We start from the raw sequence: 19149 nt of genomic DNA, 5'->3' as shown, positions 1-19149 counted from the left end.
CTGCCCCCTGCTGGGCTCAAAGGGAAAATGGACCTGTTGCACAGTTGTATATATCTATCTTTATATCTATATCTAGCTCAACGGGGTCTTCTAGCTTAACGCTTTCCTAGATGGCCACCAATCTGGATGGCTTTAAAAGGGGGTTGGATAAGTTCCTGGAGGCAAAGGCTATCCATGGCTACTAGGCCTGATGGTTGTGTGCTATCTCCAGTATTCGAGGCAATAAGCCTATTTTATTTATTTATTTGTTTATTTATTTATTAATTACATTTCTATACCGCCCAATAGCCGGAGCTCTCTGGGCGGTTCACAAAAATTAAAACCATTCAAAGTATAAAACAACAGTATAAAACCATAATATAAAATACAATATAAAAGCTCAACCAGATAAAAACAGCAGCAATGCAAAATTACAAATTTAAAACACCATGTTAAAATGTATTTATAGATTGTTAAAATGTTGGGAGAATAAAAAGGTCTATGTGCCCCAGTTGCTGGGGAACATGGGTGGGAGGGTGCTGTTGCACCATGTCCTGCTTGTTCATCCCTGGCCGATGGCTGGTTGGCCACTGTGCAAACAGAGTGCTGGACTAGATGGACCCTTGGTCCGATCCAGCATCAGGGCTCTTCTTGTGTTCTTATGATATAAAGCATGGGTGGGCAACTTGAATGCCTCCAGATGTCCTGGCCTGCAACTCCCATCACCCCCCACCACTGGCAATGCTGCATAGCACAGGTTCCACCCCCTGATATAAAAGCAGCATAGCTCACAAAGGGCACGTGCGTGCGCCGGATGGAGGCTCTCGGTAGGCAGATGCTGTGAAAGCATCCTTGGCTTTGGCTCTGCCTCAGACCCTGAGAAATTCCTCATCAGAGGAAGAGCTTGATCTGTTGGAGCCAGATGTTCAGGAAACAGGCTGCTTCAGAGCACCTCAGAGCTGCCCAAGAGGGTCCAGACCTCTCAGGGGTGGTGCCATCAGACCTGTCTCATGCAGAGGCAGAGAGCTCAACTCCTGAGCTAGAGGGGGTGCTGAGCCAGCACTTAGTCCTCGAAAAGACCACGCCTCAAGATTAAGACCAGGTGAAGGAGGGCCTGCTTGCTGGAGAGGACTCCTCAAGCGCAAAGGCCTCCTCGTGAGTAACTTCTGACAAAGTGCCTGTCATGACCTGCAGCTGAGCCTTTGGAGCCTCATTGGACTGCAGAGCGAACCTGGGTCTTGGGGTAGGGGCCGAAACCCACCCCGTCTCCCAAGCATGGAGGCTCACGCCTCACCACTGAGTAATAATCACTTCCCCCCTCCCACTGCCACCATTGAGCTACACCCCTTTTATTTCACATGCACCCTTTCTCTTAAAATAACTGCCTATTAGGCATGAGACAGAAAAGATCAGAGATGCCCAAAAACTGAAGAAATATAAATTAAGGACAGTTACTACTTCTAAAACAGGGTTTTTACAGTTTGTATTACCAATCAGGTGCTAGGCGCCATAGCTCCTAACCTCAACCAGCCTTGAGCCAGGGCCCCTATCAAGCTCCACCCACTGAACTCTGAGGCCCAACTTGAGGGCTTGAAAGGCAGTCTTCTTTCTGGTTGGGTTTCACTTCCATCAGTGCTGTCACTCAAGCTTCCCTTGCCTTGACATCTTCGGTCAGGTCCAATATGCAGGTGCAGCTCCGCCTTCAGTGCTGTGCCCCAGATTTTGCTTGATTTTGTGAACCGCCCAGAGAGCTTCGGCTATTGGGCGGTATAGAAAAGTAATCAATCAATCAATCAATAAATAAGCCTTCAGCCTGGTCCAGCAGCAGCTCAACCTCCATGCCATCACGCCTTGGGTCTTCCTTCCAAAGGCTGCTGCAGGCGTCTTCCTCTCCTGCCTTGCCATCCTCCTTCAGCTTCCACCTCCTGTGTTCCCAGCTCAGCCTGTGGTTCTTGTAGCTCTTCTTCCTTCCAGCTGATGTTTTCTCCTGGCTTCCCAGTCTCTTGTGAAGACCCTCCTCCTCCTCCTCCTCCTCCAGCATCTTTAGAATGTTCAGCTATTCCCCAGTCAGGTGGTCCCAATTTCAATCCCCCTTCCCCTATAAATAGAGAGAACCTGGCTGGCTTCCTTTCCAGTAAGGGCCCATTTGCCATAGCTACTGTGCCATCAGGAAAGACCACCAGGTATTTTTCTGTCGCTGTTAGTCTCTTTGGTCCCCCAGGGGCTAAAATAAAACACAACTTTTACCTCAGTTTCTTCACAGGCTGTATTTTTTTCACTCCAAAACTTACATTTCCCCCTGAAGATTCCCCCCCCCCATATTTTTGCTAACACTGGGGCCTGTCCCATGAAAAAAATTACTGATCCTCTTGTGTGTGGAGGAAGGTATCATTTTGACAACATAACCATCAACAGCAGAGGAGATGAATTTACAACATATCCATCAGCCTTCTGCAACCAGGCTCCCTCCAGAGGTGTTGGACTACAGTTCCCAGCATCCACCAGCTGGCTGGAAGATGCTGTGAACTGTAGTCCAACACCTCTGGAGGGATGATTCTAGAAGGTGACTCTCACTACTGCAGGTATCTAACTCAGTCCCTGTGTGTTTCTGCTTGGGCATGGTCTAAAAGGCAGCCCTGTGAGTTTTCCCTCAGTGGTGACCTCTCCCCACACATCTAGGCCTGTGTTTGGGTGAGAGGCCTTCTCCAGTAGAGGCTGGTGGCTCCTATTTCAGCAGGGCAGTGAACCCACTCTGTAAAGGAGCCAGAGTGCAGGACATGGAATAATGGGCTGAAGTGACAGGAAGCCAGATTCTGGCTGGACATCAGGAAAAGCCTCCTGACTGTTAGAGGAGTATGACAATGGAACCAGTGACCTAAGGAGGTGGTGTTCTCTCCCACCGTAGAGGCCTTCAAGAGGCAGCTGGATGGACATCTGTCAGGGATGCTTTAGGGTGGATTCCTGCATTGAGCAGGGGGTTGGACTTGATGGCCTTATAGGCCCCTTCCAACTCCACTATTCTATGATTCTATCCAAAGTGTGGAACCCGAAACTGTGTTCAGCACCTTGGATAGCGCCTTTGGTTCTGGCTTACTATCGAAGTGGGGGGGGGGGGCTTCCAGATGGGAGCCATCCCGAGCTGGAGGGGGTGGAATAAGCGGGGCGGTCCCTGCTGGGAATGGATAAAAAGCCGGCGCGCCAAGCGCAGCCAGCGTGACCATGGAGAGGGCTCGCTTCTTACGGGCGGCGCCCCCGTTCCTCTTCCCCGACGGGGCGGCGGGCGAGCGAACGGAGGAGGAGGCCGACCGAGGTGAGTTGAGGGGCCCGCGGCGCGGGAGTGGGGGCAAAGGGGGCGCCCGCCGGTCGGCCTGCCTGGCCCTGTGCGCTGCCCGTCCGTCCCGTCTGTCCTCCCGCAGGGGCGCGCACGGAGCGCGGCGGCGGCGGCGGCTGCCCTGCCGCGGGGCCCAGGAAGCGGAAGCGGACCACCTTCACCCGGGGCCAGCTGAGCGAGCTGGAGCGCGTCTTCGCTGCCTTGCCCTACCCGGACATCGGCACCCGGGAGCTCCTGGCCGAGCGCACGCAGCTGCCTGAAGCCAAGATCCAGGTGAGCGGGGCAGGGCGGGGCGGGGGAAGAAGGGGCGCCCGTCGGGGCCCCCGCAGACCCCCCCGTTCCTCCCTCTCACCGCCCGCTTCTCCGCCCCAGGTCTGGTTCCAGAACCGGCGCGCGCGCAGGATCAAGAGCAGCCCCGCGCTCCGTCGGGCCTCAGCCGTCAGCAAGCCGCCCCGCCCGGGCGCCGCCGGCGGTGGCGGGCAAGCGCCTGTGGCTGCTGCGCCTTCGCCGTCCGTCTTCCTCTGCCGCGGGGAGGAGGCGGCTGGCCCGCCCCCGCCGCCGCCTCGGTGGCCGGGGAGCGCCGGGCAGGAGGTGGGCGACGAGGGGCCGGCGGCGGCGGCGGCGTGGGCTGCTCTTTCGCGCACCTCGCTGGGCTCCATCTCGGACCTCATCTACAGCGCCGCGCTGGTGGCCAACTTTGGCGAGTTCTAGAGCTTCTGCGCGCCCCGTCGTCGCGCAAGCGGGAGTCCCCGCTGCGCTTGCGGTAGAGGGACGAGGCCGGGCTGGCTGGCGAGGGAAGAGCAGGTTCTCCCCGTCTCTCCACCCCCACCCACCCCTACACAACCCCTGGATGGATCAGGCTCCTGTAAGAGGGGGAGGGGCTGGGGGCCAGGGATTATATGACGCCCCCACTCCCAACACGCACCTTGCCGAATTAATCTGTGGGGCCTCCCCTGCCCCCTCCCTCTCAAGCTCTCTCGTAACTTCAATAAAAGTGATGCTTTTGTGATGCCCTCAGGGCTTAGCCGGATCACTTTCATTTCTGATTTGGGGGGCGGGGGCGGGGGGAGATGCACTGCCCAAGCCCATCCAATATCCCTAAATGCAGGAGAGGAAAGGGGAGGGCTTGGAGCCCACAGTCGCTGGTAATGCCACCTAATCTGCGGTGAGGGAAAATACCTTAATCTCTGGGTTGGATCCGCAGATGATTGTTCTACATCACCTAATCCCGGTGACGGGGCAGCCGAAGGGCCCAGCTCCCCCCTGGAATTGCACGTAGCGACACTATTAATATTGCAGTGTGTGTTTCCAGCAGGGGCTTAGCGGGCATCAGAACATTAATCAACGCTTCCCAAGAAGGCTCTGGAACGGTGCCCACCGCTTAACCCCTCTGGAAGGATGGCCGTTGGATCAATCCCTAGAGCAGCATTCCCCAACCTGGTGCCCTCCAGATGTGTTGGGCTGCAACCTCATCAATGCCCGGCCAGCATGCTCCAGTACACCCAGAGAGCACCAGGCTTACGCCCAGTTAGTAGATCGCCAAGGGTTTCTTTCTGGCTCATCTGTAAAACTGGAGTGCTAATTGGCTGTCCTGTGTTTCTCATCTGTTAAATAGGAGCACTAACCAGCTGGCCTCAGTGTACTTCATCTATAAAACAGGAGCACGAATTGGTTAATTTGGGCCCAGTTTTTGCTCAGCTCCACAGGCCAGTTTTAGAGTGTTGGGCTAGAAGACTCCCAGCTCACTCACATGTAGATGTGTGAATTTCCCTGTGCATGGTTAATGGGGTGCAGTAGATAATGGACTCATTTTGTGTCCAATTCTAGTAAAAGCAAGGCCTAGTTTGGGGGGAACCTCCAACAGAAGAGAGGCAGGTGGAACTGCTCCTGTCTGCTAGGACATGGCTGCGTACATGGGAATGGACCCATAGAGATCAACTGAAAGGGTCCATAGAGGCCATCCAGCCCCCACACTCCTTGCAAGAATTGTACAATTGATGGCCACCTAGGTTCTATCTCCGGGGAAGGAAACCCCATCGCCTCCTGAAGCAGCCTGCTCCACTGCCCAACACTATTAGGAAACTTCTCTTAATGTTTAGCCGAGACCTGCTTCCCTGGTGTCACCACTGTACAGCAGAGAGAAGACTAAGCTGGGGTGGGGGCACCCCAAGTTCCCTTACTTAGGTGGCAGAACAACCTTCCCGCAGGGGCTGTTATGCGGCTTGCAAAGTTCTTTTGGTCAGATAGTTTATTGCACACAGTAGTAGAAGCACACTTTTCTACACGAGACAGAAGGGGCTTGGGGAAGTAGCTGGTTGCCAGGTTCACTGTCATAACTGAAGGACGAGTCCCAGGCCAGGTTGAGAGAGAGTGTCAAAGGAGAGCGGGAACAGCCCTGGAGCCTTTGCGGGTGCCTGGGGGGGCCAGGTCTTTGAGCAGAACGATGTCCTTCGGTGACTAGGAGTGACGAGGACATAAAGCAGGATTGTCCATCCCTGGCGAGAAGCCGCTTTCCCACTTATGCCCCCTTGCAGCTTCGATTGCTGTAGGGAAGCCCTGGGCAGCTGTGACCAACAACCTAGGCTACACGTGCGAGAGGAAGGAGAGGGGCCTGCATGCCAATGTCTGGGGCCCTTGCCTTACACAGGACCAAGGGAGTGATCGTGTGATAGCAAAAGGTTTTGTCTGTAGTGAACAGCTGGCTGGAGGACAAGATGCAAGGAGCTGGTCCCCTCCTCCTTCTGCGGTTCTTCCCGGGAGTTATGGAGGATCTCTGGCCGCCGCTGACCCCGCCTCTTCAGATCCAAGACTAGCAGCAAGGTGGGAGAGCCGCAGAAGTGAGCCAGGAAGGGGTTTCTGGGCACCCAGACAAGGAAAGCCATTGGCCTACAGCTCCCCAAGCTCCCCTTCCATTGTCCGCACCATCACGTACAGCTCTGCCAAACCCACCACGGAGGCCACGATCACAGCCGACAAGACACGCTGGAAGGAAGGAAGAAACAAAGGGGGGGGAAGCAGGTCAGTTCTTCTGCCCATTTGTAGTCCCATTCCTGTATCTGGCAGGAGGACGCAGGAGGTGCGTCCTCAGCTTTTTGTATCTAAATCTTTGGCTCTCTTTCATGCATCGCAAACATGAACTAGTGGGCAAATCACAGACACTTCCACAGTGGCCTTAAAATAAAGTGTATGTGAGGGGGTGGACAGTTGCCTGTAGGTCTTTCTGCACCCCCCCTCCCAATCTGCCACTTACCGGTGCCATATCCGTGAAGACGTACTGGCTACCCAGAAAAGTGCAGGCGAATGCAGCTCCCACGGTGACAATGAAGTTGAATATGGTGACATACAGGGCTTTGGTGGACCTGACTGGGTAAGGAAGAGAGACAGGACAGGTGACGTGGGAGTCAGGGGGCGGGGGCTGGCCATTGGAACTTTACTGTAAACCTGTTTGGGAATTCTGGATTACTCCTATATATATATTATTTATTTATTTATTTATTTATTACATTTCTATACCGCCCAATAGCCGGAGCTCTCTGGGCGGTTCACAAAAATTAAAACCATTCAAAGTATAAAACAACAGTATAAAACAGCAGCAATGCAAAATTACAAATTTAAAACCATGTTATTTAAAATTTATAGATTGTTAAAATGTTGTGAGAATAAAAAAGTCTTCACCTGGCGTCTAAAAGCATATAATGCAGGTGCCAAGCGAACCTCCTTAGGGAGCTCATTCCACAGCCGGGGTGCCACAGCAGAGAAGGCCCTCCTCCTGGTAGCCACCTGCCTCACTTCCTTTGGCAGGGGCTCATGGAGAAGGGCCCCTGAGGATGACCTTAGGGTCCGGGCAGGTACATACAGGAGGAGGCGTCCCTTCAGATAACCTGGCCCCAAGCCGTTTAGGGCTTTAAATGTTAATACCAGCACTTTGAATCGGGCCCGGACCTGGACTGGCAGCCAATGAAGCTGGAAAAGGACTGGCGTAATGTGGTCTCGTCGGCCAGTCCCTGTTAGTAAACGTGCTGCCCTGTTTTGCACCAGTTGAAGTTTCCGGACCGTTTTCAAAGGCAGCCCCACGTATAACGCATTGCAGTAATCCAAACGAGAGGTTATCAGAGCATGGATAACTGTAGCTAGGCTATCTCTGTCCAGATAAGGGAGCAGTTGGTATATCAGCCTAAGCTGGTAAAAGGTGCTCTTTGCCACTGAGTTCACCTGTGCCTCAAGTGACAGTTCTGGATCCAAGAGCACCCCCAAACTATGGACCCGATCCTTTAGGGGGAGTGCAACCCCGTCCAGAACAGGGCAAACATCACCTCGCCGGACAGAAGAACCACCCGCTAACAGTACCTCCGTCTTGTCTGGATTGAGTTTCAGTTTGTTAGCCCTCATCCAGTCCATTACCTTGCCCAGGCACATATATATAAAAAGCAGCCCCTTTACCTCTCTCAAAAGAGCTCTGTCCATCTACATTGCACCAATCCATCTTAACCTTGCATACTTTCTGCCAAACATGCAACTGAACTGGAAAACAAAACCGCCTCATCCCGTTTCACTGGCCAGGCAGCAGACCCTCCGCTCTCTACAGTCCTTTTCCTGCTTTTCTTCTCCCAAGCTGGTGCCCTCTATAGATGTGCCAGACTACAACTCCCAGCATCCCCCAGGTTCAGGAAGGCTGCACTAATACTTTAAACCTGCTTTAGTCCAAACCTAAACCTACTTATGGGTGACCTATCTGTGCTGAAGTTTTAATTCACCAAATGGTGCCCTTTGAATCGGGGAGAGGGAGAAGAGAAATTCCACCTCTGAGAAAAGCCAGAAGCCAGACTTTCTTTCCTGGCTGCACCAAGGCTACCTGACTGTCCAGTTCTCGCAACAGAAACGCACCTTGCCTTCCAAGATCAGCCAGAGTGCCATAGCGGTTCAGTTCCTAGAAGGAGAGAGAAGGAGAATGTGGCAGCTTGTTCAAATGCACCAGGCTGTGCATGTTGGGCAGCTTCAGGCCCAAAGCAAACAGATCCCCATCCCATTTTACCAATCACAAACCCTTGCTCCATCTAGCCCAGCACTGACCAGCAGCAAACGCTCTCTAGAGATTCGGGCAGGATTCTCACCCAACTCTACCTGAAGATGATAGAGAATGAACCTGGGACCTCTTACAAGCAAATCAGGGCCTCCATTCCTGAGCTACAGCCCCTCCCCAAAGGAAGCAGCCTTGGCTCTTTTATTTATTTATTTATTTAAAACATTTGTATCCCTCCCTATATCATTAAGATCTCAGGGCAGCATACAGATAAAAGCATAACGTATAAAACACATCTCTCTCCCAAATATAAACATCCAATAGGTTAACCTGCAATCCTAACATATTGATTTTAGGTCCTTGCTGTTGCTCTACTGTTCCATCCTGACTCAAGATCATATCACTTGATATCTGCAGATAAGTTAGCAAGGTACAACTGATCTTAACAACAGGGACATCTCAGTCCTGCATCTTCCCCTCACCTGGCAATTGATGTTCCTTGTTATCTTCTTGTACTCCTCGTTGGCTAGCTTTGCCTTGATCTTCTCCAGCCGGGCCTCTAATTCTGGATTCTGGAACAGAAGCACAGTTACAAATCGGCAATCCTTGTTTTTCCTTTAATGCCACTCCATTATTTTATGCTTTTTTTCCTGGGCCAGTCTGGCCTGGGCTTTCAAACGATATGTTTACAGCTGTGTATTCAGAGATGCGAACAACTCCCTTTGTAACTATATTCTGTTGATTCGATTTGTCCCACAACTTTCTACCTGGAAAATGGCACTCAAGGTGGCTTTCATGAGGGCCTTTTATGCCTCAGAAACCACTGAGCTTCCTGCTCTTTTTAAAATGCAAAAACAGAGCCTGATACAAACCCTGGGAGGCTTTTTCACTTCAGGAAGGAAGATCTCACTGCCCTCCAGCAGTTCATGAAGATATACTTGAGAACCTGGGAGCCAAATACAAAACAAACCCATCTTCAACACGAATTCCGGTTCGAAGGAGCTGGAGGTAGGCTGGGAAAGGATTTACTCCAGAGTAGATGTACAGGGGGAGAATTTACGGGAAAAGGTTAGGGGTCACTGGCGCATGGTGTCATGGTGCAGCCGTGGAGATCAAGGAGTCAGACCAGGGTGGGCCGAGCCATGCTAGCTAGGATGATGGGAGCTGTAGTTGAATACACCAGGAGGGGAAGCAGAATGGGGCTGATAGGAAATGTAGTCTACCGCATCTGGAAGACACGGGGTTGGGAATGGCCATCCAAAATGGACCTGATGGGAGTTGTAGTCCAAGGCATCAGGAGGGGCCCAGGCTGGGGAAGGATTTACTCCAGGGTAGGCGTACAAGGGATTTGGGGGGGGAAGGTCAGAGGTCACGGTATCCTGGAGCAGCCCTGGAAGTCAAAAGGTCGTGACCCGGGGTGGGAGGGTCAAAGCTCGGGCTCACCCGCCTCCCGCAGGGCCAGGTGGAGATTCCGGGCGAGCGCGAAGGGCAGGCGGGGGTCGCCCTCGGCCAGCGCCGCCCCCAGCTCGGCGCGCAGCTCCTCCGACAGCCCCCTCAGCCCGGAGCCCGACACGGCCCGGCGCAGCGGCTCTCCAGCTCGCAGGGAGGCCGCCATCTTGAGGGGCGGGGTCACGTGACGTCCGGCGACGGGTTGGAGGGCGGGGCCATAGAGCAGAGAAAGGGGAAGAGAGGGCGCCTCGTTCCCTGGGGAGGCGGATTCCGGGGTCGCGCCCACCTTCCCGCCCCCACCCTGGAGATCGTGCCAGAGCTGCCTCTTGCTCGCGTCCCCCCCATTATTCTCGTTTTAAAGAGACCGCTTTCATTTATTCCTTTGTCAGCCGTTTCAACGTCGGGTGTGCCGGAAGCTCTCTGCCCACCCACGTAGCCGGCGGGGCCACTCTACCATTTTCTTAACTCTGTGGGGGTGAAGGAAGAAACCGGAAGTGCGCTCTCTGCGGCGGGCGTCGCCTAGAGCGGCCCCCGCGCAAAGGATGCCGGTCGAGGGGGGCAGCGCGCGGGGCATTGTGGGGGCCGCGGCGGTGGCTGCTGAGGGCTGGGCAGAATCGCTCTCTCCGGCGCGATGGCGGCGGCGGCGGCGCGGAGCCGGTGCTTGGTGGCGGCGGCGGCGCTGGGCCGGGCCAGGGCCGCCTCGGCCTCCTCCCGTTGCTGCTGCCTGCCGTGGAGCGGGCGGGGGCTCCGTGGGGCGGCCTGGGCAGGGGGGTGGGCGTGGCCCGGGCTGCCCCCCAGGCGCCTCCTCTCCTCGCGGTGAGTGACCAGCCCGCCCCTCCCCCGCACACGCCGCGAGGGGAGGGGCTAGTGGGAGGAGCTGTGAGGAGGGGAGAGGCTTATAGGCGAAGGGGGGGCTTGCAGGAGGGGCTGGACCCCCTTTCTGAATCAAGGTCTCCTGATGGGCCTCTGCTCCACAGGTGTCCCAGAGAGACAGGTGGCCGCTGGGCTCCGGGGGCCTCCCGGGTGGGGGTGGGGAGAAGAAGAAGAGGGGCTCCGAGCAGGTGCTGCCCCTGTGCTGTGGCATAAAGACAGCGCCCCTGCCCAGGGCCACGTTCCTTGTCCGTCTGCTGGGCAGAGGGGAAGGGGGTCCATGAGGCAACACGGCCCCTCGACAGCTTCCCCTGTGCTCCTTGCTGGTCTCGCGCCTAGTATCCCAAGGCAGACGTCTCCTGGCTAGGAAGGATCCATTTGGGTCTTATGGTGCATTCTGTGAATTTTAGCCAACCGTTGCAGCCGGTGAACGTTGTGGCCACAGTTAGCTTTGTGGTTAAACTTTAGCAAGGAGCTTTGCTTCAGAGTGACCTCTTGGCATTACTTGTGGAGGGGAGGGAGGGAGTCCAGCTGCAGGACTCTCAGTCTTGAAAGACTCTGACTCTGTCGCTCATCCTTCCACAATCTGATGCCCTTTGGGTGGACTACAACCCCCATAAACCATGGGAGTTGTCGTCCAACTGATCTGGAGGGTTGACCGTGCTGGCAAGTACATTGGGTGAGTCTAACACGTCTCTTCTCTGTATCTCCACCCCAGGAATCGTCCTGAGGGCAAAGTGTTGGAGACGGTCGGTGTATTTGAAGTGCCAAAACAGCAGGGCAAATATGAGACGGGGCAGGTAAATGATTTTGTGGGGGGACAGGGAGTTGTTGGATGTCGCAAAGCCAAGCGATTGGTGGCGGTGCGACCGGCGGTGTCTTGGGAATCACTGCAGTCTCTGGCTTTGCCTGAAGGTGCTCCTCTTTTATGGCCACTGGACTCCAATGGTAAGTCCAGACCCCAGATGTAGCCCCTTGCCTGGTTGCCTGTGATGAATAGAAATTGTCCCCAGGCAACCAAGACGGAGACATATTTTCCACACACACAAAAATAACCGTTAGTTCTTTAAGCCCCCAGTGCACCGCAAGTGATTGAACGTGGATATGTGAGGACTGTCCAGCAAGTTAAAATGTTCGAGAGCTAGTAACTTTTGTGGGCTTGTTGCTAGGCTGCCCTGAATTCTGTGCCCTGCCCAAAGCTGAAGTTCTGGCTTTTGGCACCATCACTTTGCGTGACCTGTTGCTGGGGCCCTTGTTCTTTTTGGCCTTCCTAGTCTGTGGTTTAGGTCAGGCGTGGGCAGAAAGTAGATCTCCTGGTGTTCTGGACTTCAGCTCCCAGCATTCCTGAGCATTGGGCCATGCTGGCAGGGTCTTCTGTTTAGGTAGCATCTGAAGACTTACCACGAAGGAAGGTAGCAGTATAGTTACCTTACTGGTTTAGCTAGCAGCAAGCTGCAGTTAAAAGCTACTTGCTTGTCTAGAAATGATGCGTTTGAAGCTTGTTCCTCTTTGCCTTTTGGGGTGTGTTACCAGCTCCTTCACCCCTTTCTCTTTCAGTTATTTCTCCACAGTGTATTTGGATACCGGGGGATAGTCCTGTTTCCTTGGCAAGCCAGGCTGTACGACCGAGACGTTGCTTCCCCCGTGCCCGATAAGTAAGAATTTGCAATTGTTCAGGATCCCCCGAAAGTTGCAGGAGGCGGGGCGGGGGCTTCTAAAGTCGAGCTGTGCTGTTCCATGCCGGAGGCGGTTCAACCCCATGTGAAGCAGAACAGGCTTTGCTGCAAAGGGGAAATGGAGCTGGTGCTGCTTGTACGTTTGGCCAAAGAGCTCCTGAAAGAAAGGTGTGTGTGCGTGTGTGTGTGTCTCGTTGCAGGGGCGAGAACGCGGCGGGGCATGGATCCAAAGAAGTCAAAGGCAAGACACACACTTACTACCAGGTGTTGATAGATGCTCGCGACTGCCCTCACATAGTGAGTGTTTCCACCTTCTTTTCCCTCTAGATTGAAGAAGGGGATAGTAGGACGTCTGTAGTCCACCCTTCCCCAACCTGGCTGCCCTGGGGATACTGGGAGTTGAAGTCAAACACATCTGGACAGCTACATGTTGGGGAAGGCTGCTGTAGGTAGACTAAATGTGCAGAGGCCTCTTTCTCTCTCTCTCTCTTCCTCCTACCCTCATATTCCTCCTCCTGTGAGTCTTTTCTTGCTCATGTCGGTAGGATTGCTTTGTGGCTCTGTTTTCAAAGTCCAGACCGATCAAGGAATGGTCATTTTCTTGCTTAATTATTCCCTTTATGTCCCCCACTTCCTTGGTTAGCCTCCCGGGCAGCTAAAACTGACATGTCGGCAAAATAATGTCACACCCGGCAGCAAGTAGAATGTAACCGGTCAATAGATATCAGACAACAGATAAGTTTTCAAAAATACCTTTAAAGCGGCTGCAAAGATGTAAAAAGTTCTTCATTCTCCCAGGCTTTTAAGAAGTCTCTGCTTGGTGTTTAAAAAAGATAGCTCAGGTGCTGGGGGAGAATTCCACAGGTAAAGCGCCACCGCCATCCCTCTCTTCTCACCGTCCACTTTACCTGTAGTAGTAGAGTGCAAAGAGATGGAAGCGGGGGCTGGCATGGTTATAGAAGAAACAATAGGGATTGCCCGTGAGACCAAAATAACAACCAGACCTTATAGCACATGCTGACTTGGAAGTAAATCCCACATGGTGTTCAATGGGGTTTGCTCCCAGCGTCGGTAGGATTGTGGCCTTAAGTGCTGCCATCCCTGTGTCCTTTCTCAGTCTCAGAGGTCACAGACAGAAGCGGTGACGTTTTTAGCAAACCATGACGACAGCCGAGCCCTCTACGCGATCCCAGGTGAGCGGGGGGGGGGGGGCGGTCGGCTGGGGAGGGCCCAAAAACTTTCCACCACGGCTGGGCGGAAGTTGTCCAGAGGGCTGCTCTTGAGGTGTGCACATTTCTCTCGGGGGTCCTTTTCTAGGCCTTGACTACGTTAGTCACGAAGACATCCTCCCATACACGTCCACCGACCAGGTGCCCATCCAGCACGAGCTGTTTGAACGGTTCCTCCTGTACGATCAGGCGAAAGGTAATTCCTTCCCCGGGAAGAAAGGCTGCCAGGGCCCACGAAGGCCCCACGTCCCCAACAATGGGGCTGAACCGCGTCACGGATGACACGCTGGGTTTGCTGGGAGCGCTGCTCCTCTTCAGGAAGAAAGAAGGCGGCGCAGAGAAAGACCCCGTTGCCCCTGGGAGCTCCGGAGGGAGGGCTGACTAAGCAGACGTCAAGTTCCCTTTGCTGGGGCCTTTGGGACATGTAGTAGCTTCAGGATCTCTAGGGGGCAAAAGTCCAAATAGCTCAGTTTGAGTGTTCAAACAAACTGCTCTGCAGATTTGGGGGCCCATGGGCAGGATGTCCCGTCCCCCTGGTGTCTTCCTTTGTTTTATGCAAGATGAGTGGTTTATTTTTAAAACCACTGTTTCCCAAAAGCCTTCTCCCACGTCTGTTCCATGCAGGCGAATTGCCTTTCCTACTGACGCTGTTTCCCTCAGAAATCCTTTTGTTTTGTTTTAGTTCCTCCCTTCGTGGCGAGGGATACGTTGTGCGCATGGCAGGAGAAGAACCATCCGTGGCTGGAGCTCTCCGACGTGCACCGGGAGACCACAGAGAACATCCGGGTCACGGTGATCCCCTTCTACATGGGCATGCGGGTAAGGGCTTAGGCTGTGCGCCCACTGGGAGCTCAGGGAAGCCTCGTTGCAGCCGGCGGTGGGATTCTGAGGCGCCAGGGGGAAAGGGGCCCGGTTAGGAATAGATAGCCACCAAGAAAGATGGAAGAGAAGACTGAGAAGGGATACGAAGGCACTTTTCAAGTACCCAAAGGGGTGCTGCACAGAAGAGGGCCGCAACCTGTTCACCATCATCCAAATCTGTAGGACACCTTCGGTGACAGGAGGGCCGATTTCGGTTGAACACCAGGAAAAACGTCAGAGCAGTCAGACGATGGCACCAATTGTCTAGGGACGAGGTGGGTGCTCCATCCCTGGAAGTCTTCAAGCGGAGACTGGGAAGCCATCTGCCAGGGATGCTTAAAACTGGATCCCTGCACCGAGCAGGGGGTTGGACCCAAGAGCCTAAACCCTCAGATTTTGCAACCCGAATTCAGTTAGGGTCCCCACATGGTGCGTAGCTGGTTCTCTCCTGAACTGTCCTAGGATCCCAAGGCTATAAGAGCTGTCATGCTGGGTCGGGCCAGAGATCCACGGGTCCAGGTGGATCTCTCTGGCAGCACCGCCCGAGCAGGGTTTGTTTGGGGCAGCTGGACGCCCTCTTCCAGCCAGGGTGGGGAGGTTTCTTCAGCTGGAGGATCACACCCTCTTTTGTTCACAGGCACGCAGACCTGCATGAGCGTTCTCACGCGTAATACGCAGCAGGCGTCCGTTCTCACGCAGACACCCATTTTCACATTCCTCATATTCGGAGCAGGAGGGAGGCTGGGGCTCAGAGGCTCCATGCCCCCCCTATAAGCATCGCCCCTCCTGAATAAAACCGACCTGCCTGCTTGTGTAAATGCCATTGTAATATTGGACGATCCTGGCCCGCCCTTCTTTGCCTCGCATTGGTCCCTTTCCCACCGTGTTCACTGGGCTGGGGCACTCCGTGGGGGGCAGCTCTGCCAGCTGCTGACGTCGTGGTGCTGTGAGACGAGCTCAGAGTCGTGACAACTCCCCCCTTCTCTTTTTCCCTTGACAGGAAGCCCAGAACTCCCACGTCTACTGGGTGAGTGCATCTCCTGTGGGCTTCTTTGCTCAGTGGTGGCCTGAAGGGGGCCTGAGTCTTGGAAGGGCCCCTACCCCTCGGCTGGCAAGACCTGGGCACCATGTCAACAAGAAGCCTTGGCTGCTGTTTGCCATGAGCACTTGTCCTGATGGCATCTCTGTTTCTCCCTCTGCTCTCCAGTGGCGCTATTGTATCCGCCTGGAGAACCTGAACAACGAAGTCGTGCAGCTCCGGGAACGGCACTGGCGGATCTTCAGCCTGTCCGGCACCCTGGAGACTGTCCGTGGCCGGGGGGTCGTGGGACGCGTAAGTGTCACCTGAGGCGGTTGCTGCTGGCTGCAGCGGCGCTCTGTCATCCGTGCTGCTGCAGGTGTAGCACATCGGGAGGGCACCGGATCGGGAAAGATGGCTTTTGTTCTTCCAGGTGTTGGAGAGGAAGGCTGGGCAAGCCAGGAGGCTCCAGGGCAACTGTTACAGCGTTTGGGAGCATGGGCGGGGGGTGGGGGAGTCGAGGCAGCAGCAGGGTAGTTTTCCGGGGGTCCCCCTTCCATGCGGCCTTCCGCTCCTCCCGTTGTCACCTGCATGGGATGTGACTGACTTTGATTTATTATTTCCTTCCTGCTTCTCCACCCATAGACACACAAACACACAGAGAGTGGCTTTTAGGGTTAGAAACCATAAGACAGCAGGATAGAAATACCAAGCACTCCTCATTAAAGCAAACGATTTTCAGATAAGAACCAATTGAAAATGTCCAATATAAAAAAAAGCCAGGCACAGCAAAAGATAAAAACACTCCAAAACATTGTAACGGCATTGCTTTTGGCTGGCTCCTCAGTGCTCAAAGAGAGAAGGCCTGACGGATCGTTGCCTTCTGTCTCCTCAGGAGCCCGTCTTATCCAAAGAACAGCCCGCCTTCCAGTACAGCAGCCACGTCTCCTTGCAGGCATCCAGTGGTCACATGTGGTAAGGAACCAGGAGGCTTGCTGTGGAACCAGGAGGCTTGTGAGGAGCAAGAACAGTTTTTCCCCCTGCCTGGGCCTCAGAGGTGTGGTGGAGACGGAGGCCTCCGGTCACTTCTGTGCTAGGGGTAGAGAAAGTGGACCATACTAGGGCCCAACGGAGTCACCCCGTGAAGCTGAATGGTGGGAGATTCAGGACAGATAGAAGGCAGGACAGCTTCACTCAGCGCAGAGTGAAGCTCTGGAATTGCCCCTCCCCTTCGGATAGCTTTAAAAGGAGTGGGGGATAAATTCCTGGAGGAGGAGGAGGAGGAAGAGGAGGAGGCCGTCCGTGGCTACTGGTAGTCCCGATGGCTGCGTGCTGCTTGTAGTGTCAGAGGCGGTCTTCTGGGGGACACGAGGGAGGGTGCTGTTGCGCTCATGGGAGGCTTTTGGGCCTCCCTCCGGGGCATCTGGTTGGCCTTTTTGAGAAACGGCGCTGGACGGGATGGGGCCCCCTTTGCTCCGATCCAGCTTCAGGCCTCTCACACAGTGGCCGTTCCTTCCTTCCCTCCTTCCCCATTTGTTTTGCCTGACAGCAGACCTGTTTTCAAAACCAGCAGCGGTTCATAACTCTGCCTCCCCTCTCTCTCGTATGGGCCAGGGGACGATGGGCATTCCATTCCAACACATCTGGGGGCAGGCTGCTGTTGGCCAGCCCCTCACGCCCGGTCTCTGCTTGGCTTCACAGGGGCACTTTCCGCTTCGAGCGGCCCGACGGATCCCACTTCGACGTCCGGATCCCGCCCTTCTCTCTGGAAAGCAATAAGGATGAGAAGACGCCCCCTTCTGGCCTCCACTGGTAGAGAAGCCCTCAGGAAACCAGCCCCCCAACACCCCACCCCTTCCAGGACAACTCAACACCCTCTTCTTCTGTCTTCAAGGGCTGAAGCTAGTTCTGGTTTTTTAAAACATCCTGGGCCGCCCTCCTCCTCCTCCTCCTCCTCCTCCTCTTCCTCTTCTCCTCCTACCCCTTCACAGTTGCTGAGAGGTAGGGATGTGCTCTGAACTTTTAATTCTGTGGTTGCCGAGCCCTGTGAATCTTTCCTCTACAACATGCTCAGGTGCCTAGAGAATGTTCTAGCTGGGCTGCCTAGAACAAAATTACTGCTGCTGGAGCTGTGAGGGCTCCCTGCCCTGTGCAGACCCTGTTTTGAATTGTGAAGGCCGGGGTGTGTGTGTGTGTGTGTGTGTGAATGAATGAATAAACCGCCCCTGGCCCTGTGCCCAGTTTCAGCCCGGTTTTCCTTCTGCAACCCGAAGGCCTCACCCATCCTCCTGGTGGTGTCATGAGTCCCAAGGCAGGCGAGAGTGGATGTGCCTCAGCCTTCCCCCAACCTGCCGCCTTCCAGGTGCGTTGGGACTACAGCAACTATCCTCCCCGGCCACGGGTCAGTTTGAGTTGTCGTCCAGCACATCCAGAGGGCGCCCGGTTGGGGAAGGATGTTGTGCCTTCTCTTTAAGGTAGGGGGTGCCTCTAGCTCTGCCCCACCCATCCTCTGGGACCCCAAAGCAGCAGCATTTGCCTACCACAAGTTGACTGCTCTCTCCCCACCTTGATGTCTTCTTCCAAATCCCTCTTCTCTAGAGATGCTTGAAAGGCCTTGGCTGGGTTGTCCCTGCTGCAGTGAAGAATTGGGAAGACGGCTCCTGTTCCCCAGCTGCTTTTTTGCCGCTCTGGGACAGCTGCTCCATAGGCAGCATCTCTGGCCTCAGCGGTGTTGTTGTGCTCCCAGCTGCTCTTGTCTTCTTGGGGAGGGGGGGGGAGGTGAATCTTAAGAGCTCTGTTCCCAAACAAAACGTCAGAGAGGAGTGCAAGGCCCGTGTGAACTATGGCGATTCTGGGACCAGGGCGGCCGCTGCATGTTGCTTCCTGCTCGAAGTGACAAGTGCCATCTCCAGGTTGGGAGGTGCGACGGCCTCTCCTGGGCTTCGTATCGAATCTCAATAGCTTCCCCCTTTGGGTATCACTCCAGTTGCCAGGGAAGTGATACCTATCGAAGATTGGTTGTCTTGAAGCCACACAGGCAGCTTAAAATTGGTTCACGTCGGCCAAGGGAGCCATGGTGTGTGCATTGGTCAGCCTTGGGCATGGGGGATGCGCTCCTCCGCCTGCTTCTCCCTTGCCGTAACTGGTTTCGCCTGTTTTTGCAGGCAGTGAAATTGTAAGTGTTGCCATGAATGGTGGCTGAGTCTCCCGCGAGGCGCCGAACGGGCTGCACGGGGGACGGCTGTTGGCCGAAAGGGAGCTCGCCAGAGCCACGTGGACGCCACCCCCCCCCCCCCCCCCGCTTGGCTTCTGCTCTTCGCCCTTGTGCCTGCCAGAGGCTTTTGGTTGAAGGCGCACCCCCCCACCCCATTGAGGCTCAAGATCGGGGCAGAAGGCAGTGTCTCCTGGAAAGCGCCTCCCTTCAGCCCTGCTCTTGGCTGGTGGTCAGTGATGAAGGCCGGCAGCGCTAAGTGGTGGAGGGATAGGAAGCCCCCTGCCAACCGGGGCCCATTTTCACATGGAGGGCTTCTTGACATGGGCAGGGGTTGTGTTGTTCCCTTGATTGCTTCTTCCCTCAGGCTGTTGTTCTCCCACCCCACCTGGGAGGGACAATGCCCCCTCCCCACGCCACCTTTAGTGCTTCCAGACTGTCAGAGGCTGTTGTGTAAATAACTGTAAAGAAACAAATCTCTATCCAATAAAAGTGTTAAAGTAAA

General features: G+C 54.8%; 3 protein-coding genes across 3 annotated transcripts; 2 read left to right on the top strand and 1 right to left on the bottom strand.

Moving 5' to 3' along the window:
- Nucleotides 1-3198: 3198 nt before the first annotated feature.
- Nucleotides 3199-4021, top strand: SEBOX (SEBOX homeobox). Its single transcript, XM_063146774.1, has 3 exons — nucleotides 3199-3289; nucleotides 3396-3583; nucleotides 3683-4021. The coding sequence occupies exons 1-3, from the start codon at nucleotides 3199-3201 to the stop codon at nucleotides 4019-4021; spliced, it is 618 nt and encodes a 205-aa protein (XP_063002844.1).
- Nucleotides 4022-5540: 1519 nt separating this feature from the next.
- Nucleotides 5541-10353, bottom strand: TMEM199 (transmembrane protein 199). Its single transcript, XM_063146773.1, has 7 exons — nucleotides 10212-10353; nucleotides 9774-10034; nucleotides 9203-9276; nucleotides 8813-8902; nucleotides 8195-8237; nucleotides 6561-6673; nucleotides 5541-6292 (listed from the first exon to the last, which is right to left on the bottom strand). Exons 1-7 carry the CDS (start codon nucleotides 10351-10353, stop codon nucleotides 6197-6199), a joined length of 819 nt encoding a protein of 272 aa, XP_063002843.1. The 3' UTR covers nucleotides 5541-6196.
- A 57-nt stretch (nucleotides 10354-10410) lies between these two features.
- POLDIP2 (DNA polymerase delta interacting protein 2) lies at nucleotides 10411-19149 on the top strand. The gene is made up of 11 exons (XM_063146771.1): nucleotides 10411-10595; nucleotides 11368-11449; nucleotides 12207-12304; nucleotides 12526-12622; nucleotides 13443-13518; nucleotides 13643-13750; nucleotides 14237-14373; nucleotides 15416-15442; nucleotides 15623-15748; nucleotides 16329-16408; nucleotides 17135-19149. The coding sequence occupies exons 1-11, from the start codon at nucleotides 10411-10413 to the stop codon at nucleotides 17247-17249; spliced, it is 1131 nt and encodes a 376-aa protein (XP_063002841.1). The 3' UTR covers nucleotides 17250-19149.

Source organism: Elgaria multicarinata, chromosome 22 (genome assembly GCF_023053635.1).
Source record: "Elgaria multicarinata webbii isolate HBS135686 ecotype San Diego chromosome 22, rElgMul1.1.pri, whole genome shotgun sequence".
Lineage (NCBI taxonomy): Eukaryota > Metazoa > Chordata > Lepidosauria > Squamata > Anguidae > Elgaria > Elgaria multicarinata.
This window is presented reverse-complemented; position numbering and strand designations above follow the sequence as displayed.